Source organism: Phocoena sinus, chromosome 9 (genome assembly GCF_008692025.1).
Source record: "Phocoena sinus isolate mPhoSin1 chromosome 9, mPhoSin1.pri, whole genome shotgun sequence".
NCBI lineage: Eukaryota > Metazoa > Chordata > Mammalia > Artiodactyla > Phocoenidae > Phocoena > Phocoena sinus.
The window spans coordinates 38408342-38433043 of NC_045771.1; the positions used below are offsets into that span (position 1 = coordinate 38408342).

Here is a 24702-nt window from a genome sequence, read left to right on the forward strand (position 1 = left end):
TAATAACTTGGAGAACAGCGTGGAATTAGCATGAATGAGGAGCAATAGTTCCTTTAGTTTAGGCAGATGGAAATATTTTCAGTTCTCACACCCTATGACCTTTGTGAGAGTTCAGATATTTCCCAAATTGCAAAATGCAATCTGGCCAAAATGCCTTGGCCCTGTTAACTTATTTCACCCCTGCCCAATTATATTTTTTAGCTTTCTCATCATTTGTGTTCCAAGCTTTTGTTTATTCAACAGCAAATCTATAATATTAAGTGAAGTCTAGTATTTTTGAAAGGCACACAGCTATGACTTTGAATTTTGTTTAGATTTTAGAACCCTGTAGATTGAATGTGCAAGCAGAAAACATCTAGTATTGACTCATCTGGGCTCAAGAATATGTGTTCCTTTCCAAAAGGCTCATATTAGCCAGGTCATTGCCACTTCGTGTCATATCTGCCTTTGCCAACCAATTTTCTAAAGGGCAGTATTGAGCAGGTGATAACAGAGACAAGGCAATATTTAATGAGGGCAAATAAATTAACACTTCAAGTGGATAGAGGGCTTTGACCTCTCAACGCCTCCTGACTGTCTGCCTCTCTCACCCCAACTCTGCCCGTTGTCTGTTCCTTTTTTCTTCCCTTGCTTTTTAGTTTCTTGAGTCTCACTTTTTCAGGATTGATGTGTTCTGTTCTTGTCTCTCCTCCTTTCTTTTCTGCTCTTTTTTTTTTTTTTTGCTCCTGTTCATTTTTCTCGGAGAAAATAACAAACTAGGAAATTGAACTGTAATGGTAACTGGGGTTTAGTAGACGAGACAATAGAAAGCTGGAAGGTAGCTGTAGAAATAAAATTAGAGTTTCAGTTTTCAAAGTAGCAATGCCAACAGCGTAAGGCAATCTTGTCAGAGAAAGAATATCCTAGTTTTTCCTTTTGCTGGGGAATTGTGAGGTGAACCACATTTGTAGCAGGTGAAATATATCTTAATAGGTGTTCTCTTTTCCTAGCTTAAAATAGGATTTTTTAATTCAGAGGAAAATGTACCTTTTTCTCTTTTAGAAAATGAAGATTTATTCCTATTTTTATAAAGAGAACAAGCACTATTTTATGTGTCTTCTGTTACAAAAACAACTTTTTAGATAGGGGAGATGGTTATCTTGCATATCAGGGCCAGTTTAATTACTGTTATCTGGAATTTTCACAAAATATATCTGGAAGCTACTTAATTGCTGTAGCATTTCTTACTCTCTTTCCTCCTGTGTAGTTTTTCCCATCATAGATAATTCTCTAAACTCTTGCAGGGCAAGTACATATCTGGTTCATCCTTGTATATCCTGCAGCTTCTAACGTTTTAATTTCATAGTAAATACCAATGAATAAAGAAATATCAACCGAGTCCAGTCTCTGGCCATCGTTACCGTTTATTACCTGTTCGTGGAATCATTTAGGCTTTTTGCCTCTGGGCAGTAGTGCTGCTGAGGTTCCCAGAGCACTAAAATTGTGTCTTAATTTAGCCTTTTATTAGCTCAGTTCCAAAAGATTTTCTTCAATGTACAATGTATATAGGGCAAAGATAAAAATTCCAGATTTATCCCTCTGTTCATGAAATACTTGACATCAAATGGACACCATATTCATTTGTTTACAGTTTTTTTCCACAAAGCCAAACAATTTTAAATAAAGGTTTCAATGGAGATAAATTTTTAAAATCACGTTAACTGAAACATTTTTAGCAGTATGGTATGTTCTGATGTACTTGTGGCATTTGAATGCATCCTAATTTTCAAGGTTTTTCCTTCCTAGAATATAGATGCAGACAGTTCTCTTTTGCCGTAAAGGGTTTTACAATTAAGTTATCTCTTATCTCTAATATTTTTCTAGCTATATTCCACTTTTCCTTAAGGATTATTTTAATTTATTGCAAGTCATTTTGCAGGGTTTTCCATCTGTAAGTTACACCTAACTTGGAACAAGTGATATCATTTGTTTGTTTATGGATGGCTATTAAAATTTAAGATAGGTTAGCAGTTACATAAGAAACAATGAATTATATTGCCCATGTAATAAAAAGTAGCTACCACAACTAAACAGAGAGGCACACTATTTCCCTCTTACTTTGATACTGTGGCCCCACAAGTTAATGTAGGGCACGAAGTATCAGAGAATCCATCTGTATTCCTACTGTATTTCGAAGTGAGATTTTTAAAAGTATAATTTCTTAATTTATTCACATTAAAGTTCTTACAAAAAATAAACACTGACTTCTGGTCTTTAGTAAAGCTGTTGAAATGCCTCTTGGTCTTAAGAAACTGAACTGCTTTTGACTCCGTGCTTTTATTATTCAGAGCATCGTGGTGGTAATTTAATATCTTTACTCCTCAAATTATTTTTTTTCGTGTCATTTGTCTGCTTCTTGGCTTATCAAGCTTGATTACATTTGCCTTTTCTTACTTTGAGCAATGTGGTCTGAAAGTGTGAAACAGAAAAAAATTGATCTTCCTAACTATATAAAGGAATATGCCAGTGTTTTGTATAAGTTTTGTTTTACATGATGGAAAACTGTAATTCTGGCTTAACATCTTTTTTTGCTGTGATTAGGGAATGGTGAAATGGATCATCAGCAACTTAAATAAACACTGATTTTAAAAATTCCTTCAAACAGAAAAAAAAAATTTTATAAGGCATCTAAATGGCTCTTTCAGCATCATAGTATAAATTGAACACAGAATGAATCCTTCTTGACAATTAATTTTACTTTATTTTGGTTTGCATTTTTGTTATACTGTTGTAAATGCTATCAAAGAACTGAGATGGAGGAAGTTTAACACTGTTCCATCCATTCCCTGTTGCCATTTGAAGTTGAACTGAGCTGCTGTCTATCTTTGTAACTTTCCAATTTTTGAGAACTGTATAGTTGACATCCTAGATTTATCCATTTCTATCTGCTTGTAGTGGGTTGAGTTGTGTCCCTAGAAAAGACATATTCAAGTCGTAACCCCAGTACCTATGAATATGACCTTATTTTGAAATAAGGTCTCTGCAGACATAATCAAATTAGTCCAATGACTAGTTCCTTTATAAGAGAAAGTGGGAGATTTGGGTATAGACACAGGGGAGAAGGCTGTATGGTACTTTCTTATGGCAGCCCTAGGAAATGACTCCTCCTTTCCTTAAAGCGAACTCAAGAAAACATTCCCAGCTGACAGCCTGGGAATCTACCATTCAGTGTATGTTCTTATTTAGAAATCTATAAAAAGTTTATCTAATAGTCTCCTGATTTAATTATTTTAAGATTTTTTTCTACCCTTTGAGAGGTTTTTAGTGTAGTATCATCAGACAGATGCAATTTAGAAATATTAACTATATTCCTGTAGACTATTCTCTAACCTATGTAAAAATTACAAACTTTGGAGTCATGTAGATTTGGGTTTTAATCCCAGCCCTTCTTTGGGCAAGTTATTCAACTCTTCTAAGCCTCAGTATGTATGTAACATGCTCTTCCTTCCTTTTCCCCTTCACAAAGCACCTCTTCAATAGCTGCTGTTACCATCTTTTCCTCTCTTCTACTTTCCCTTATTATGTTGGAATAAAAAAATAATATTAAGCTTTGAACTAGTAACTACAAAAAGAGGAGCTAAATGGCAATTCTACAGATACTTCTTGACTTGTGGTTTATTTCTGACCATGGGTACTGGTAGGTGTTTAATGTTTTTCAAATTGCAGGTTATGACTAATTGGTAGTTAATAAAATCAATTAATAGATCATATCAGCATTTTTTTAAAAAAAAGAATTAGAATAGAATAGAAAATATAGTGATTTGGAATTGCACAGTTAGAATTTTTTTTGTGAAACTTAAATTTTGTTTATGTGTGTGTCACAATGTATTATATTTACTTTAATGTGGAGCACAGTTAAAAACAAGTTTAGAAGCCAATAGCTAAACAAAAACAAGCTTTAGTTATTCTCATCTATACTTTTCTCCTCAGCATCCTGTTAACTCATGATGGGGTTAGACTACTGTTAGTAAGTTAAGCAATGGAATAACCTTGATGTATGGAAATACCTTTCATTAGTTTCCCTTTTGGATTGTCTTTCTTTTGTTGACTGAAAGCCTTGTAGTTCTATCAATTTCTCTAATGACCATAGCATCATGGAGGTGTAATTGCTCATGTTTCTGTTTTCCAGTTCTTAGCTGGTGTCAGGCTTTATTTCCAAAAGTATGCTATCGATGAAATACTATTTCTAACTATAGAGATTCTTAATTTTCTGCTCTTGTGATAATTGCTGATGCTAATTGAGTTATCATAATACCCACCCCTACTACCTGCTGAGTGACTTTTACTTAAGAGGTCATATCAGTTCATATGAGAAATTCCAAGGTTTATAGTAGGTGTTAGCAAACTAACAACCTGTCAATTTGCTTTTACACGGAGACCAAATCCCTCTTACCCATAAAAACTTACTAGCGAAATCTTGGTAAGTCACTTAAGCTTTCTAAACCTAAATTTTCTCACCTGTCATATAAAATATGGCTACTGATAGACCTTCCTCATAGGGGTTAAATTAGGTTATATGTCTGCTAGGGCTTAGCATTTACTAAGTGCTGGTGATGCTGGTCTTCGTGATGTTGCTAACCACAAGATTTGGCGTCAAGTATGAAGACCCTTGTTTGCTTAGAGTTGGCTCTGCTTTCGATTGAAAATAGTGCAGAAATTTTGTTAACATTGCTCCGCAACCAAATAGAGAGCTTAGCACACCTACAGGGTGGCATTCTGTTTCCAGTACTGTATTTTAAGAGAGATTTTGATGACTTGGATCATCTTCAGAGAAGAGTGACCTGAATAGCTTTAAGGACATGGACTTCTTCAGTGTGGAGCAAAGAACAGGGCTTCCCTGGTGACGCAGTGGTTGAGAATCTGCCTCCCAATGCAGGGGACACGGGTTCGAGCCCTGGTCTGGGAGGATCCCACATGCCACGGAGCAACTAGGCCTGTGAGCCACAACTATTGAGCCTGCGTGTCTGGAGCCTGTGTTCCACAACAAGAGAGGCCACAATAGTGAGAGGCCTGCGCACCGCGATGAAGAGTGGCCCCCGCTTGCCACAACTAGAGAAAGCCCTTGCACAGAAACAAAGACCCAACAGCCAAAAATAAAAAATAAATAAATTAAAAAAAAAAAAAAAAGAACATATAGGGACATGATAGCATGATCCACTTGCAGGGCTGCCCTGTAGTACATACATTAAATTCATTCATTTTTTGCTCCCTAAAATAAAACTAGTGAAAAATAGAAAGAAGCAAATTCTCAGCTGAACATGAGAGTGAAACCTTCTTACTCCTAAAGCTTTGCAAAAATGTAATAGGCTGATACATAAGGGACTGATGTATAATACTAGAGGATGGTAATCTCTGTCAGTCATGTGAAACCTTCTTACTCCTAAAGCTTTGCAAAAATGTAATAGGCTGATACATAAGGGACTGATGTATAATACTAGAGGATGGTAATCTCTGTCAATCATGTCATTGGGAGCTTTGGGGCTGGGTGAGGAAATGATGGGGTGAGCAGTGAAGTCTTCTTTCATCCTGAGATTGGAAGTCTTTCATGCCAATTTTACAGTCTGGGCACCTCTAGTCTGTACTAAGAGTGAAGGTAGTAGAGTCAGGTAATAGAAACTTTGTGGAAGACAGAATGACAGGCTTTGTAAGAGGGGGACAGGAAGAATGTAGGGCTCTCTTTTCTGTATTTTCTTGATTTTGTATAATAATCACATGTTACTCTAGTAGTAAAATATATTAAGGCAAAATAATATAAAATTATGTACTTTAAAATAATATATTTTAAAGGAATAATATGACATTATTTTAAGCTTGGAATTTCAAGTCAAGGAGATCTTGAGGAGAAGTTTAATATAAAAACTCATTTCTGAAACCAGATTATTTAAAGATCATAGGGTTGGCTTTTCCCACTATAGCAAAAATCTTTATTGGTAAGCCCATTGCCCCTGTGAAAGCATGCACAGGTGTTTGACAGTGTTCACTTTGGAGCAGGGGAAAGATTCAGTGGGTTTGCAAATTTGATGATAATTTTATTTGATATTTCCATTGCTAGGACCAATAATTCATCAAAGTAGGTTAGCATGATTTTTCTGAAATCACAGAGTAGCTACGGAGGATATATTCAAATGTCAGACATATGTAAAAATGTCTTATATCTTAGAAAGTACTTGACAAATGTGTAATCAGAGGTTTATGACATTTAAGATTGTAACTTTAGTTCGACGTCTAGAACTACTGATCTCATAGACCTTCTAGTATTTCATATATTCTCATCTGAGATGAGAGTTTGTGCTAAGCCACATACATGTTCTTACCTGGTGTGAGTAGTCACACTGAAAAACCTAAGTACTACAGCCTAGTGCTGGGGCAGAGTTACTCATATCAATAAAACAAAAATCACTCTGTTTTTACATTTGCTTGGTATCATTTTGTCTGAAGCCTTTTCTGTTATTCATACCAGAGTGAAATGGAACAGACACACTTGCCATAGTGAATTGTAGTCCTCTACACAATTAGGAGCTCACTTCAGAGTGTTGTAGGAGTCTTTCTGGGCATACTAAGACCCCGGCATTTAAAATGTGATGAGAAGGTGGATGTGCTTTCACCCCCCCCCTTGGTTTCAGGTAAAAACCTCAAACAGACCTTTCAAACAAAAGATTTTGAAGGATTGAAAAGTAACTAATTTAATAGTCTTTGTATCACAGTTCCCCAAAACCTTTTTGAGAAAATTTAATAGCAAAAGTATTTCTGATTTTTTATGCTAATGCTTATCTTTTCTGTTAAGTTTATTATGTCTATGTCTATTAATGCTTAGCTCCTCTATTAATTTTTAAGTACATCTTCAGAATTAAACTTTAAATTATTGACATAATTTACTTCCTTAGTAATCTATATTAGACTTGTGTTAGACAATCTTAATAAAATTTTCTTCTTAAGAGAGCTCAGTGTTGAGAAACCATAAAAAATGTGGAATGAGTGTCCTATTCATGGGTGAGTACTTCTACGTATTCTACTCTTTCTTATTTTAAGTTATTTTTAATTCAGGGTCTCAACTGGAAACATAAGAGAGCAATTTTTTTTCTATTATCTGAGGAAAGTGATATCTATGACATCCAGTTAGAACTATGTCTGATATGGTAGAAAACATAATCCAAGGAAATGAGACACACTATTTGTTCCTGGTGTTCCTAAATCTGTTTTTATACTTACATATTTATTAAACTCTATGTAACATATGTGTGAAATTTCTGAAAGAGAAATACAATTAACAGTGGAAATAGAACTAGATCGATCTTAAATTCAAACACATAGACCCTAATTTTACATTACATGGGTTTTAATGTACAAAACTGGTCAGAATACCTAAGGTCTCTTTCATTGATTTTCCCTTTGGGGAAATAATGTAACATTTGGAGTAACATTTTGACCCTCTGTTAATTTCATGGGAGGTGTATTTTTTTAATATCTGAAAATAGGATATCTTACATATAATGGACCATACTTACTCTGAACATGAATAGTTTGTGTCTGAGTGTATGCTTCTAAGGGTCTTGAGAGTCTGTGTGTGTGTTGGATGTGGTTTCAGATGAGGGGACACCTGAGCAGTAGTGTATAGAGTGTGCCTGTATCTATTTCCTTTTCTCTTTTCTTTTCCACTTCTTCTCATATTCCCAACTATGGAGGACTAGGGATTGGATGAGAAACTGGGGCTTGGTTATAGAGGGAGACAGGCGTGAAATCTGGAAAACTAATATTTGTAGCCTTATAAATTAGTCCTGGTGTTTTAAATTTGGCCTAGTCATTCTCCCTGGGACATTAGTTTCCACCATGTTTAGCACCAAGTAAAGTTTGATTTTTTTACCCATATCTTCATTTATCTTTTGAAGCCAGCTCTGGCTTTTTCCTTCTTCAGAACTTTCTCCCAGTTACTCAGCATGCTGTTGCTATTCAAATTCTTCAGCTTGTTGTCATCTTCACACTATCCCTAGCCTGCTCCCAACATTTCTCAGCTTTTTAATTGGGAGATTGTGTAAAGGCAGTCTTAGAGCCCTTTCTGGGCTCCTTTATAATAACCTGTACCCCAGCATATGTGTAAGCTATCCCCATTCCTATCATATTTCTATTAACTTATATTGCAATTACCAGATTCATTTGTTGGTATCTACCTGTAGGCTAAGCTTTATGATGTCAGGGAATTTGTCTATCACAGGCAATGTTGCATCTCTAACAGCTAATACCATGTCTGGCACATAGTAGGTCCTCAATAAATGAAGAGCACATGGGAAAAAATCATGTATGAATGAAAACATGGGCCACTACTTGCTTCTCTGTTTAGGAAGTTTACTACTATTATTTTCCAAATAATACTAGCAAAGGAGTTCTGCCATATCAATGATTCATTAAAAAAAAAATCAAGGTGGGGTGGTATCTTTGGAATGAGAACAGGGTTCAGCATAGTGACTATGAAATATTAGCAAGCAAAAATTAGTACTCATTAAATACTGAGATACTTCTCTACACATAAAATCTGCATGCCAATTTAATTTCGTAGAAGCTTACTAAACTGTGGAGATGTTTGCTTGTTTTAATGAATCACCTTGTTTCTTCTACTGGGACATAGAGACAGTCAACTTCCTATATGGACATTGGAGGTTTTAATCTCAGGGATAAGTTTGATGGTGTCAAGTTTTTATTTAATATTTTTTGCTGCCCCATTTATGAACATATAATCCATGTTATCTATCCTATATTAATTAGTTTTGTTCTTCTAGAACAAATTCATTTATTAGAACTCCTCAGAATCAATTCATAAACTCTAATTCATAACTTAGAACTTTTCAGAACCCATTTGTAATAGACTACAAGTCGTCCAACAGACTAAACTCTATCAGAGTGCACTGACATATGACCCTCTAAGCTGTTAGTGTTTATGGCACCAATACATGCAAGGATGGGGATGTTGGCAGAAAGTTGAAGGGAAAACTTTTTCCCCTCAGTCCTTACTCTTTTTTTGACATACACCACCCAAGTGTGAAAGTAATCTTTTGCTTTAATCCTTTATTCAAGAGCTAGCCTGGTGTTTTTTTTGTTTGTTTTTTGGGGGTTTTTTTTGCGGTACGCGGGCCCCTCACTGTTGTGGCCTCTCCCGTTGCGGAGCACAGGCTCCAGACGCGCAGGCTCAGCGGCCATGGCTCATGGGCCTAGCCCCTCCGCGGCATGTGGGATCTTCCCGGACCGGGGCACGAACCCGTGTCCCCTGCATCGGCAGGAGGACTCTCAACCACTGCGCCACCAGGGAAGCCCAGTCCTTACTCTTTATGCACCTCTTTCTAAGGTCAGAATTATCATGTATGACAAATATAAGCTAGAGTCAGAAAACAAGTAAAACAGGTAATTGACTATCCTTTACTGTTATGTAATGGGATAGAAAAACAGGAGAGCATTATGCATGGGGACTGTGAAATGGATGCGTGGAAATAATTACAGAAGTCTTTTATAAGTCTCTAGAAGTACCTTGCAGCCAGTGAGTACTTAGTGAATATGCTTTTTTTAAAAGTTCAATTTACAATATATGCAGGTTTTTGGAGGTTGTTTTGTGTGTGTGTTTTTGTTTGTTTTGTTTTGTTTTGTTTTTACTAAACCAGTGCTCACAGTTGTGCCTTTGGCGAGTAATAACTGAAAGTTGGCAAACTGGAGCCCTTTACCCCAATACCTCATGCAGAACCAACATAGGAATATTTTAAGTGAACATGTTGATGGAGATAGTTAGAAGACAATAGCACAATTAATGAATCTGGTATATTATTGATGGAGTGTTCCCTCCTCAAAATACCACCTATTAGTTATTTTTTGTATGGCATGCCAGAAAAGTACCTGGGTATTATTATTTTTCATGATGTTGTACCTTTTGGTTTCTCTGCTCTATGATATTATTATCTTGGGAAAGAAAATTACTTCTCTGAGACTGATGTATAAAATGAGAGTGTTAACACTGAACCCACGAGGATTTCATGAAAATTGAATTAATATGTGTGTGTGTGTCACACGCATGTGAGAGAGAGGCGTGCATATAGAGAAACAGAGACCAGGAGGGTGAGCAAGCACATTCCTCAGTATGCCTGACACATAGTAAGATGGTAAATATTGGGGGCTTCCCTGGTGGTGCAGTGGTTGAGAGTCCGCCTGCCGATGCAGGGGACGTGGGTTCGTGCCCCAGTCCGGGAGGATCCCACATGCCGCGGAGCGGCTGGGCCCGTGAGCCATGGCCGCTGAGCCTGAGCATCCGGAGCCTGTGCTCCGCAACGGGAGAGGCCACAACAGTGAGAGGTCCATGTACCGCAAGAAAAAAAAAAAAAAAGATGGTAAATATTCATTTTCCCCACACCCCTTCTCCTTTAGATCTATAGTGGATTTCTTACAACCATAGCAAATTTTTAGTCTGGCACATATTCAGCATTCAGTAAGTGTTTGTTTCCTTCCTTTCTAGTTTTTATCTTGTTACTCAAGGAAATATGAATGTATATTTATTCAAATATAATAATGTTGATAATATATTTATTAATTGCTATGCATTATATGTGCCAAGAAAATCTCTCAAGCATCATATTGTGACTTCAGGCCTGAGCCTGGACTGAGATGCACGTAACCCATTGGTTGGAAGAACCTAACTCCCCTTATCTAACATGGGTGTTTTTGATGTAGCTCGTTTTTTCAATGCAGTCTATTAAATCTATATGAATATATGTAGATAAGCATTTTGATAGAAAAAAGAAATAAATGTTTTATTTTCTTCTATTTTTATACCTTTTCTCTATTGAAGGATTCTTATTTTTACACTCAAGGGTTTGAATTGGGTAGTTGGAATCACATAGTTATATAAATTCATGCATTTTGTATGTAAATGTGTTTTTAAACTCTAATAAAATAAACAATTTAATGTAAAAACCATATATTGGAATGTTGGTTTGTTGATTGACTAGGAAACAGGGATGGGAATCCTGGAAGCCTTAAAGTTATTTTGGGGACATGATTTTTTTGTTCTTTATTGACTACATGACTCCTCTCTGCAATCATTATTAAAGGGATGTTTACCAGAGGTATCTGTCTTTAATCCCAGTTTCGATAGTAAATTTCAATTTTATGTAGTATTCTTTTGAAGAACTCTTTCAGTGTGTTTGATCATATTCCTGTAGTTATAACACCTCTGATGGTTTAAGAACTGTTTGTCTTTACCAACCTTGAATCTGGTACCTCAACTGACAGGGAAGTTATTTTATTACACTCTGATTCTTTCAGTGCTAGGATTAGGAAGGTCAATTTATGTCCTAAGTTTACTCCATTGTTTGTTGTAGAGGCTGATAAACATTATAAATGGATATCACAATTGGATTTTGAATCAATGACTTGACACCAAACCATATATTTTAATGAGAAGCTGGATTTTCCTTACAATGGTCACATAATGGTGTTAGTTTCTTGAAGATGTATTAGAGTTAGAAAAGATAAAGACACAAAGCACTGTGAGGTCTTCAAATGCCATTATAGTTCACTCTTTTGAAAGACTTGCCAAGGTTAACCACAGTTCTTTTTGCTATGCTTTGTTACTCTGGACCACACTACAATGATTTTGAAATCATATGTGATAAATTTGCTCTGAATTTATTACTTATTTAAATACCTCACTTTGCTTTTAAGAGAAAACTGTATCGATGTATCTGTTATATACATGACCCCTTATTTGGTATTGACTATATGGCTTTATTCAAAGGTAAGCTAAGAGCCCTCTGATATATATGTAAAGTGAACTAGAATAGGTAGATTCAAATCTCTATGGGCTTGTCTATTTTCAGTAGGAATAAAAAGGAATTGTGTTCTATTTCATGTATTTTCTCACTTGAGAATACTGAATGCTTACTAGTCAATTCAAAAGCACCTTTGTTATATCATTAATGGAAAGTTTAGGCCAGATTTTGGAAAAAATTTATATTTTACTAGAATATTCTTCTTTAAAGCTTGTATTTTAATAATTTTACTTGGATATATGTGGCTATTACAATTAACTCACATTTTGCCATTTTATTCCTGTGTACAAATAGTGTTTTTATTTTTCCCTTGCTTCAGAGAAATAATATAAACAAAATTGGTGGTCACCCCTAACAATAAAGTCCTCACTTTTCAAATTAACACATGAAAGTAGCCACTATTGTGTTGAAACTGGAGTCAGTTTCTTTCATTTTCCAGAACTCCATGACAGGCATGGCTTCTCCATTCCAGCAACAGCCTAGTTAGCAATGCATTAATCAGGGTAAAATGATATTATAAAGGTGGGGGCTATAGAACTCAGGGTGAAAATACTACCATTTGAAAGAAAAGATGATTTTAGTCTTTCTGTTTAGATTTATCCCCAAATGACCATTTGGGATGCTTGATATACTAAACATACCTGTAACAACCATATTCTTTGAAACAACTTTTACTTATTTGTTATCATTTGTTTTGGCAAGTTAGAGAAAGAGAGACAAGAGAGACAGAGATTGAATCAAAGAAAATGTAGCCACAATATAATTACTATTTATAATTCCCTGTCTCCTAGAAAGTCAGCATTGTGATGAAGCTAAAGATGTTGCTTTATGTTTACATATACAATGAGAATTTTTTCCTGCTATTTATGACAGCTGTGAGAACATGTTATTGGAATTTTCTCTTTCTTTAGCAAATATATGCTCTTAAACTTTTAGTTGTTTTGTTTGCTTTATTGGTTACTGACCTATCACTTCTAATTTTTCATGTAAAAGGCTAATCTATGGAATTTTTCTTCATAGTTGTTGGAAGATTTTGTAAGAGTGGATAGAGTAAGTTGGTCTTCCTCATAAAATACATAAACATTTTAGCAGTGCTAGATTACCTTCTTGAATTTAACTTATATTTATTGGGTGATCATTCTGTGTTGAAAATAGGGGAAACATATTAGTTATCCATGTTTTTGTGCCTAGGAATAATTTATGGTAAGTAGACATGCCTGTTTATTTAACCAGTCTGAGGATGGTTAAATGAAGGCTAGTATATATCTATCTATCTGTCTATCTTTCTATCTATCTATTGTGAATAAAATCAATAATAAATTTGAATTAAGTTCCTATATCAACATGTTGTGATAGACAAAATATTTTAGACCAAAGAAAAAAATCTGATTTTCTGAACATTACCATTCTGTGAAAGTATGGATTGAAGCTGGGTCTCCACTAGGTAACATAGTTAACACATATTTGTGAAATCAGTGATACATAACCAGAATGCAAACCAGTTGAATATAAGCCCCTTAATGGTGGGGAATTTGTCCTGTTCACTTCTATTTTTCCAGTGACTAATAGCCATACAGTACATATATATTGAATATAAACAAAAGAAAATATAGTTAAATGAATAGACTAAGGAATTATAATGTTAAAATTATGCTTGCTGTTATATAGTGTTGCTTAAGAAATTTTTACCTAATTAGAATAAATTTAAGAACTGCAGTAAGTATCAACAGACTGACATATGTACCATAAATCTATTTTATTTCTTTCTAAGTAAAATGGTTACATATGACTGGCAGCATATTGTTACTTGGCTTTGCTGACAATTGCACATTTTGCTTCACATTGTATGCGTTTTTGTATTCAACTAGACATGCTTATTTATAGAAAATTTGGATATATTTTGTAGTGTAAATTATAACATATATAATTCTTGTAAAATTATTTTTTTCTAAAAAAATGTTTTCTTTCATGCAATGTGAGGGGATCATGTGGCATTCATAGAGATATAAACTTTAGAATTTTATTTATTATAGGCAAAGTTTGCCTTTGTATCCATTTGGTATCACCAAATTGTAAGTTACATGCTTTGAGTACTTTAACCAGTGCTTAGTTAATTTTGTGTGGGGTTTAGGAGGTAATATAAGGAGTATCAAATGACATTCTGTTGTTGAAGCAAATGTCTTTTTTTCTTTTTCTCAGTGGCAATTTAGATTAAAATTTGAGCAAGTAAATAGGATCATGATTTGCTTTGAGCATCTGTATTTATTCAGCTGTAACAAAAATACTTCATTTTAGTGTTCACTGTTAGGTATCTATTCCGAGTACTTATTTACTACAATTTCTCTAAGAAGAATTTAGCTTGAAATGGATTCTCAGCTTTACCATATGTTTGATATAGTTCTTCATGAAAATAGAAACATACAAGAAATCTGAGCAAGTTCTTGCTGACCTATACAATACCTGCATCCTAATAGGTCATATTTCAGCTCCTATATTTTTGATAAATAGCCCAGCTCTTTTAAAAAGCTCTGTCCGTGGTGCTGAAACCTCTTGTGATGTATGAGCATGTCTTACTGATAAGTTCTAATGTCAGCCTCTCTGTGATAGTGATTCATCAGGTTGTAAAATTTGTGTTAGGGAAACATTTAATTAGCAACTTTCATATTTTGGTTGTGTTAAAATTAACACAGTTGTCCTTTCGTTTTAAAGAGTTCATAACAATTACTTTCCAACATTGTCAAAAACAGCTAATACTTAATTAGAAACTGTCAGTGCTATCACAAAAGCAAATGTCTAGTATTAACAAATAAACTGATATGATTTCAGTGGTAGAAATGTTTACAGGCCAGTGACATGTTGATGATATGCAGAAAGCTATGGTAAGAAAACTTAAACACTTGATTATGAACAGATTAAGTAGCAGTTATAATGGAAGACTTGTAGCTTTGTAGAGATAAGCAATTTGCCTATAAAAAGTAAGGCTTATTACCTTCTGTAAATTTTTTTTTTAGTGTTTCAGGATGTTTTCTTTGTACACAAATACATTGGTTTTGTAGGACTATGGGTTTTTGTTTGTAAATATGACTAAAGCCCTAAAAATCTTGGTTGTTTTTTCCAGGTAAACTTCTTGTATTTTCTGTATAAGACTCTAAAATAATTAGTAGTGTTATTAGTACTTCAATTCAGTGATTCTCAATTTCTCTAAGCTGTGTTACTTAGGTGCCTTATAGTCATGGAAAACTGCACTTAATTTTTTAGTCTCAGAAGCTTTTCATGAGCAAAACTGTCTTCTTAAATTTCTATTGAACTCTGGAACTTCTTCCACTATGAATTCAGTATATCTTACAATAAAATTTAAAAATCCTAGTCTCCTAAAGTTCTAAAATCCATTGTTATCTTGGGGAAAAGAACCATCCCCTTTGATCATAACTGTCTTTAACTCAGTACCGACTAGGTTAGTTGCTATACAAGTATATAAACCTCCTTCTTTGGGGGTCATGTAGAACATGTTTCCTTGCTGTATTTGCAACATAGAAGATTATTAGATTGTTTGCTTGTTATTGCAGTGGAGCTCATTAAGTGTTTACAATCACAGCAAGATTTGAAAATTACACCTAGATCATAAGTCCTACTGAAATTTGGCAATATTTTCTGCAAAGCAAGCAGCCTAATGTTGAGCTACTACCAATTATTAAAATAAGGCTTTCATTTCCTTAGATACTGGATTTATATTGTATGAACTTAATAATTAAATCCACTCCAAAAGCTGCTTGTTAAGAAAAGAAAATCTATAAGTGAATACATAATTTCCAAGAGGATTTGTTTCTGTCAATAAAGGGTTAAGTACAATGTTATTATTTTCTTTCAATATTGATAAAGTGCCTTCTAAAATCCATTTTTGTGCATTATAAAAATGTAGTTACATCACCCAGTAAAAGTGTCTTACTCTTAGCATTCCAAATTTCATTATAGAAAAACACTTTTTGAAAACATTGTCATTTAAATGATATCTGGTCAAATGATATTTCCCAGAAGTTATTCTTTATTTAGAAACAAAAACAAGACAAAAGCAATTGATTTTAATCCAAAATGTATTTTTCCTTATAAAAGAGGTCCACATATTCACTGTGTCTACTCTACAGAATTTGTCCATTTTATTACACCACGTGTCAATTCAAGTTTATCTGGTCACTGCAAAAACTCGTGGCTAACATGTGTAATACAACACAGGAGGAGGTATTGCTCAGTTCAACTACTCTTATATACTTAAAAAAAATACAGAAATGTTTTTGTCCACTTTAACTGTAGTCCAGACATAAAAGTTACATGAAAGTTCTAGAAAATGGAATTGTTTTATTTGGTTGCCACAGTACCCTTCGAAGCCAGTTAATTAAAATGCTGAACTTGTACATATGTCCATTGGTCAGGAGCAGCATTGGTGAAGCTTAAACTTCCTTCTACGAAGTAATATTTCTCTGCCTTTTTTATTTAAGTACAACCACAGTTTTGAGTTTTCTTTGAAGTAGATTTAGTTAGTTGTTTTTAGGACATGTTTGTTGGCACACCTATAACAGTTGCTTTTACTTCCAATGCTGTACCTTTTTCTTTGCCTGCTTCCCAGAGTTTGATCAGAGGAGGATAAAGCTCACTGAATGCAAAGGTTGGTTTCTGTAAGTAATTTCTCACATAGTTATGTCGACCATCACAGTTCATTTCTTGAGAGAGGCAGCTGAAAAGACATATCATACCAATAATCCCCAGAAAACCTCCAAGGTAGGCCATAAATGTTGTGATGTTACTCTTATCATACTCTTTTCCATCAGGGTGCAAACCTTTTGTGGTGACATTTACACATTGTTTTCTGCTTTTTTGATAGATGGTGGGGATATCAATACAAATCTTATACTCAGTTGATGGGTTCAGATGAGTAAGATTATATACCTTGACATCAGATGGTATTCGAGCACTTTGGGCAGCATGGGAATTTTGAGTCTTGACAAAGGCTGTCCACTTAACACTGGATTTGAGAATTTTAGAACTTGCTTTCCAAGACACCAGAACTGAGTTGGCCTGAACATCTTTTATTTTAATATTCAAGGATCCATTGTTATCCTGGGGAAAAGAGCCATCCACTTTGATCATAATAGACTTCAAGTCAGCACCAACCAGGTTAGTTGCTATACAGGTATATAAACCCCCTTCTGTTGGGGAGATGCCACTTATATCTAGTGTGCCTTCAGAATGGACATAGAACTTGTCTGTCAGAGTATTAGGCAGGAGTTTTTTACCAGAAGGTATGATCCAGGAGATTTCAGGCTGTGGCTCTGCAGTAGCTCTGCAGTGTAAGGATACATAGCTCCCAGTTTCTAAATCCAGATTAGAAGGAAAACTCTCTGGAGCTATAAGAGGGAGACAGATTTCCATCATTTCCCTGAAATGCACCTGCCGAACATTCTGGCCTTGGAATTCAGGTGGGTCCACGCAAAACAGTGAATCTGGCTCCATAAATCGAATGTTGGTTTTGTTCATATTAATCCAACGGATGACACAATCACACCTGATGGGATTGCTGTGTATGCTGATTTCCTTGAGGTTTGGCAGAGACTCAATGGTACTGCGGTACAGGGCACTAAGGGCATTGCTGTTAAGCATGAGTGATTCCAGCTTGGGTAGTCTGAAAAATGCATTTGGGTGAATGTAAGACAACCTGGGGTTGTTAGTAGCTTCTATTTTTCTTAAATCTGGCAGATTATCCACAGCAAGACTGTCGATGGAAATCAGCTCAGGCATATTGTTTATCCCCAATTCTTTTAAATGTAGCATATTGCTAAAATCACCCCTCCGTATTCTATTAATGGGATTTTTATTTAGATCCAAAAATTTGAGGTTTACCACTTTTTGAAGAGCAACATGGGGCACTTTAATAAGCCTGTTGTCATAAAAAGAGATGCTTTCTAAGTTTTCAAGTCCAACCAAGGCATTATCTGGTATTTCCGTGAGGTTTATACCAGCTATAACCAGGCTGCGAAGATTGATAAGAGGCTTAAAGTTCATGTCTTTGATTCTGATGATTGGATTTTCCCCAATCATCAGAATCTCCAGATTGGGAAGAGCCTCAAACCACTTACTGTTGATCATCTGCAATCTATTAGAATTGAGATGAAGTCGAAGAAGATTATGTAGGCCAATAAAGGCTCCGGGTGAAATTGTAGAAAGCAAGTTGTGATTAATATAGAGTTCTTGTAAGTTACTAAGTCCAGACAGACATTTTTCAGGCAGCTCAGTAAGTTTGTTTTCCTCTAGGTACACAGAAAGAAGCTGAGGCATCTTTTTTACATTAATATTGGTAACTGAAGATAAATTGTTTTGAGATAAGTCCAGGCCAGTAAGATTTACTGGAAAGTCTATGGAGTATTCAATTTTTGCAATATTGTTAGTCTGTAGGAGCAGGATCTGTGTGTCAGCAGGCAATCTGGCTGGGAAATTTGAAAGACCTAAATCATTACAATCCACTGTAGATGCTTCCATATAAATGGATCTAGGTGTAAACCAGGGCCGGATTTCACATGTACACAATCGTGGGCAATCTGCTTTTTTATCTACAGCTTGTACTAGTGTAGTGATAGCTAGGCCAAGTAGCACATGAATTTGGAGTGGCAGGTCCTTCATCTTAGCTTTCTTCTTCAGAGATTTAATGGGTCCTTAAGGATTCCACGGTCACTGCTAGTAAGATCAGTAAGAGCTGATAGATAAGGAAAATAGTTGCTTTTGTCAAATGATGAATGCCATAGAACTGCAAATATTTTCTTCATGGAAAAACGTGCCAGTGCCACAATTGCATTGTCCAGAAATGTCATGCATATTGAAGAAAAGGTTCCTATCTCCTTTATGATAGAATATTGATATACTTTTTGAAGATGGAGTATGTATAGATGGTCAGAGGAAATTAAGCAATTCATTTATTTAAGAGTGTAATACTCAAATCCCACGCTTGTTCAGTACTTGCAGAAATAGCAGCATGATGCTAACTATAATAAAATAAAATGTAAAAAAAAAAAGAGAAAAATAATTAGTCCAAAGGGAAAAAAACACAATCTCCATTAACTGATTATGATTATCTTATATATAATATTCTTAGTTTACAGTTAATTCAGTATGTTTTGATGACTTTATCCTTGTTATGACTGTCCTTAATAGTTATTGACCCAGACATTGGATAGGCCGGATTTTTTTTTTTTTTATTGGAGTATAATTGATTTACAATGTTGTATTAGTTTCAGGTGTGTACATCAAAGTGAATCAGTTATACATATACATATACACACTCTTTTTTAGATTCCTTTCCCATATAGGCCATTACAGAGTATTGAGTAGACTAGCCTGTGTTTTATAGTAGGTCTTTATTAGTTATCTATTTTATATATAGTATATGTCAATCCCAATCTCCCAACTTATCCCTCCCCTCCTTTCCCCTCTGGTAACCATAAGTTTGTTTTCTACATCTGTGACTCTATTTCTGTTTTGTAAATAAGTTCATTTGCACCATGTTTTTATATCCACATATAAGCAATATACTTGTCTTTCTCTGTCTCATTTACTTTACTCAGTATGACAATCTCTAGGTCCATCCATATTGCTGCAAATGGCATTATTTCATTCTTTTTTATGGCTGTGAAAGTGGATCTTTAGAAGACTGAAGTTGCATTAAACGTAAAAATTATTCTGCCAGAATTTGTCTTTGTTTTCAGATATTTGCTTGTTTATAACCTGTAATTTATTATTTGTCGTTCTCTTTGACAGTTAGTTATATGGGAAAAAAAAGAAAATCTTTCAGTGATGACTTTTTTATTTTCTCTTATAGAGGCAAAATTAAAAGTTTATAAATAAATAATACTGTTCAGTTACAATCAAATGAGTTAGCCTGTGGTTCCTCAGGTTCCCAGGAGATGACATTTAGAAATAAAATTATAAAATGAACTAGAAATTGTGGAATTTCGCTGAATTTTTCATTTTAATTCGTACTTCTCTCCATAGTCTCCTTTGTATAAAGTGACTTGAATTTTGCAGCATTTGGAAAAGGTAGTCTAACTTGCTGTAGATGTACCTGTATATTGTCATACTTAACTGAAATTCAGATTAATGTTAGACTGTTTTATTTTTCCCTGAAAATAACTTACATTCCATTAGTTACTAACAATGAAAAAGTAACTTTGATTACATCGCTAATACAGACACTTAGATGTACCTTCTTTTAAATGGTTACTGATGTCTTTATCATAACAATAAGCAATCTGAAACCAAGTTGCAATTCTGATATGTGCCGTATTGTAAAATACCACATTACTTTTACATGTACACTCCATCCGTTGGACTGCCCGTGAGCTCTCCCCGCAAGTGTGCAGGACAGCTGGATCACGGCTGGACTGTTCATTCTGAGGCTTCTTGCCTACCAGCAGTAGTGGTCTGCTGAATAATCAGTGTGTGAATACTGTTCTTTTCTTTCATCTCTGCCCAATATTGACATTCATAATGGCATTGTTGAGTGACTCTAAGGTAGGTACTTCAGTGACAGAGATCAATGTATTTGGAGATATGGTCTCTACAGAGGGATAAAACAGTTTCTTTTTAATTTAAAACATTCTTTGGTTTTCAAAATTGTTGGAATATTTATAGTTCAAAGTCACACCTAATTCTCCTCTTATCCTTTAAGAGATGTGATAAAACTGGATCATGAAGTTCAGATAACTCCTAAGTTATCTTGAATTAAGTGTCTTTGCTTTTTATGTTTGTTGGTTTTGTTTTGTTACTTCACCTATTTGCTGATCAAAATTCCTTTTTTAAATACTGTTCACCTATTACTCTTAATCTAAGTAAGCTCTAAGCCCCTTGAGGAAAGAATTTAATACAACTGCTTCTTCCCTGAAGATGTTTTATAAATCCTTAACCCTACACGATCTGGGGTCCCTCCTGTTTTTCTCTGTGTTTCTTGTCATTTTCTGCCGTTCTTCTATATGCAGCCTTCTCTCTGCCAGTAGAACTGTGGGTGCCTCACCCTTTTCTCTCTGCCTGGATTGCCTGTTTCTTTGTTTTACATTAATTATTGCTGTTTTATCAACCCTCAGTTCAAGCATCACCTCTCTGTGAAGCCTTCCATATAACCCCTCCCTGCAGTTGTACTTTAGCTGCCCTCTGAGGTCGTTCAGTGGCCCCAGCACACACCTCTGTCAGAATATTTAGTTGGTTCTCTGCCCCACCAGACACTCACTTCCTTGAGAGCCTGAGGCCTGCCAGCTCCTGGGCATGGTAATTAGAACATAGTAGATGCTCAAGAAATGTTTTCAGTGAACTGATAACTGAATTATATTACTTAATAAATGGACATATTCATGTTTGCTACATACAATTTAAGCAATTCGGTTTGTTTGATTTGCTAATTTCAGTATTCAACTGGTTTAACTTGGGTAAATCTATTATTTACACAGAATGTGTGTTACCTTTATTACTAAAATCCAAAGATTAAATTTGAGTGTAATACAAAGGAACTAGACTTTAAAGTCAATCTAATATTATATCTTAGTTTATTCCTCAATTTATCCAGTCAACATTTAATGAACACCTTTTATGTGCCAGTTATTGGGTTAATAGTTGGAGGATAAAAAGATGACTTAAATATGGTCTCTTCCCTTCATAAGTTTTCAGTCTTTCTGGGGAGACACAGGTAAACAGATGGTTACAATTCAGTGTCAGTGATGAAATGGGAGCACATAGGAGAGGCATCTGGATAAAACTTAAAATAGAAATCTATTGCCTCTTTATTCTCAAAATGAAGAAAAAAACCTAGGTACAAAGTATAAATTTCTGCATGTTGCCATAAATCACTCGGTTGAGAACTGAGCAATCATAATTTCTGCCAAATAACCAGTTATATCCACTTTCTCTGGCAGAGCAAAAAGACTCCTATATTCTCCTTTATGTTAACTAGAGGATTAGAAATGTTCAAGGTGAAACATTCTTTTTGGGAGGATGTTAACCTAATAATACCACTTTTTGTTTTAAAATTTTTATATTTTCTTAAATTTATATTTATGTTTAATTAGAAACTCTATTCTGACCTCATTTCATCATTTTGGCATAGCCATATGCCAGAAACAACCCTATTTGAACTATATTTATTCTGCAAGCTTTTGAAAGTAAAGAGAGTTCTTAAAGTGGTGAACAAATTCAAATTTTATTTCTCCAGGTCTGTAGGAAGAAATTATCAGTATGGGAAGTACAACAGAGGATATGTAAAATTTGCCTTTATTGTAATATTGATTTTTTTCTCATGTTTTTGAAAATGATTATGATGCTTTCACTATTGGATTATTTGGCATGGATTGTTTGCAGGATAGTAAGGCAGTAATAATATCTTACATCTTAGAGCTTTGTGGTTTTCCAAGCCCTTTGTTATTCATTATTTTATGTTAATAATGGCCTTGAAACAGATTGGAGAGGGATTTTAACCACTATTATTTATTTATTTATTTGTTTGTTTGTTTGTAAGGGTATTGACACCTATCTGCCTGAAATCACACAGCTAATAATTGATGAGGTGGGATTAGAACCCAGGCTTTATCCTTAGGCTTGCATCCATATGTAGAGTTGCTATGAAATTATTTTAACAGAAGGTAATGTAGTGATGTTTTTCTTAGGAAGGGCTGGCATTACCTTTGACTTCAGCTTTTCAAATTTAGAAAATTAATTTTATCAATCTACTAATAGTGACTAGGGTATGATTCACACTAACCAAACTCACAAGGAACAAAACCCAAATGCCAATACATTACAATGAGAAATATGACTGTCAAGAGAGTACAAATACTTGAATCTGCTGGTCAGTGCTTTTGCTCCATTTAAAAAACCTACTTGGAAATACAAACTATGAATATGCAATTTGTTTGTAATTATAGAGTCAGGTACAGGGAAGTTAGGTTAGACTTCTTAATTATCATCATCATCAGAAATGATAGCCTGACATACCTACTTTAGTAAAGAGCATATCATTGCCAGAAACTGGACCTCTTGAGTCTCATGGCCCTTAGCATGACCTCAGCCCCCAAACATCTATGCTGGGAAGCTTTTCCTGGATTCATTCTTGGTCACCTCTCATCTGCGTCATGATAATCATTTGTTTACACTTCCTTTTTCCCTTACTGGCCATAAAATTATTAGTAGATTATTACTAGACATTAGATTATTAGACTATTTCCTTACTAGATATAAGATTATTAGATTATTATTTTCCTACTAGATTTTGAGATTATTATTATTATTATTAGGAACTGTGTTCAGCTTACTTTTGATTATATTAGTACATTTGATCGGTTGATTAGTACCTAGGCCAGTATATTGGTCAGTAAACAAATGTTTGCTACATGCTAACTCACAATTGTGTCTTTCTATAATTTGTGTTGGATGATAGAATATGGAATAATGATTAAAATGACTGCTTCCCTTCTTAAGTAACTTAAACAACATAGAAAAAAAATAAAGAGAAAAAGATATGCTCCCAGTATTTTACAGAATATTTTTCTTATTGTTTGGTGGTTAGAGAGTAGAAATAGGGGACTTCCCTGGTGGCTCAGTGGTTAAGAATCCGCCTGCCAATGCAGGGGACACGGGTTCAAGCCCTGGTTTGGGAAGATCCCACATGACGCGGAGTCACTAAGCCCATGTGCCACAACTGCTGAGCCTGCGCTCTAGTGACTGTGAGCCACAGCTACTGAAGCCCACGTGCCTGGAGCCTGTGCTCCACAACAAGAGAAGCCACTGCAATCAGAAGCCTGTGCGCTGCAACAAAGAGTAGCCCCTGCTCGCCTCAACTAGGGAAAGCCTGTGTGCAGCAACAAAGACCCAACACAGCCAAAAATAAATAAATAAATAAAATAAAAATTTATATAAAAAAAAAGAAAGTAGAAATAACACAGGTATACTGCCAACTTTCCACTGGCAAAACAGAAAGTGGTTCACTTTACCAGCACCGATTTAAAAACATAGCTGTTATTTAGGTACACTTTAGCTTTATCAGTGAGAAAATGGTTTCTGCTGGTGGCTATTTTGAGATTTGGGCTAGATAACAGTGATAATGGTGATGTTGATTTTAGAAGGAGATATTGTCATTTTTTTTTTTATGTGCATTGGTGTAAAATTTTTTAAAATAAACTAATTATGTCATTAAAAAATAGATGGGCCAGCTGAATCCCATTTTCACTTTTTGAGAATTATAATGCGTGTGCCCTAAATTCTCTCACTTCTATCCTCCCTCATTTTTCCCTCTTCTACTTTTACTTTTTGAATATAATGAAAAAAAGAAACTCTCTGAAAAATGTTTTCAAACTTAGAAAATTTGTATTATGTAATTATTGATATACTTACCTAATTTCCCATACTCCATCAATTTGCTGGGATTATTTTTTCTTCTAAAGAGTAGGAAAATTATACTTCAAAAAGTCAGTATTTCAACTTAGGTTTTGAAGGTTTTAGGACTGTTGCCTTGATAGATGATCTGGAGCCTAGCATTGGGACTGGGACATAATAAGTCTTCAAATAAATATTATATTATGGATGGATGTAAAATAGATAACATGTAGATAAAATATTTTGCTTCTCTTCTTTAAAATAAATTAAGCCATGTGCAAGTAAATCTTAATAGTGGATGAATTTTCGTTAAATGATTTCTTGTTGTTAGGGTACACATTCATATATGTAGTCATATGTAGGAGCTAAGGACCAACTCATAATTAACTATTGTTCTTTTCAGTTGGTTTTTCATCTAACACTAGTTTATAAGGTTATTTTTTGTACCTTCTTTTAGTTTTTTTTA

At 34.8% G+C, this 24702-nt stretch overlaps 2 protein-coding genes across 4 annotated transcripts in view; one reads left to right on the plus strand and one right to left on the minus strand.

The window, feature by feature from the left end:
* The window catches only part of IMMP2L (inner mitochondrial membrane peptidase subunit 2), a 922093-nt gene that overhangs the window by 428726 nt on the left and 468665 nt on the right, over window positions 1-24702 (plus strand). The gene's annotated exons all lie outside the window — the stretch shown is intronic.
* LRRN3 (leucine rich repeat neuronal 3) overlaps window positions 15865-24702 on the minus strand; it is a 37262-nt gene continuing 28424 nt past the window's right edge. Inside the window, exon 2 of one of the 2 annotated variants that reach the window (XM_032643754.1) lies at window positions 15865-18864. In XM_032643754.1, coding sequence (XP_032499645.1) covers window positions 16383-18509 — 2127 coding nt within the window. In that variant the 5' untranslated portion in view covers window positions 18510-18864 and the 3' untranslated portion in view covers window positions 15865-16382. Of the gene's footprint in view, window positions 18869-24702 lie in introns of both variants that reach the window. The other variant, XM_032643753.1, reaches the window with a different exon arrangement.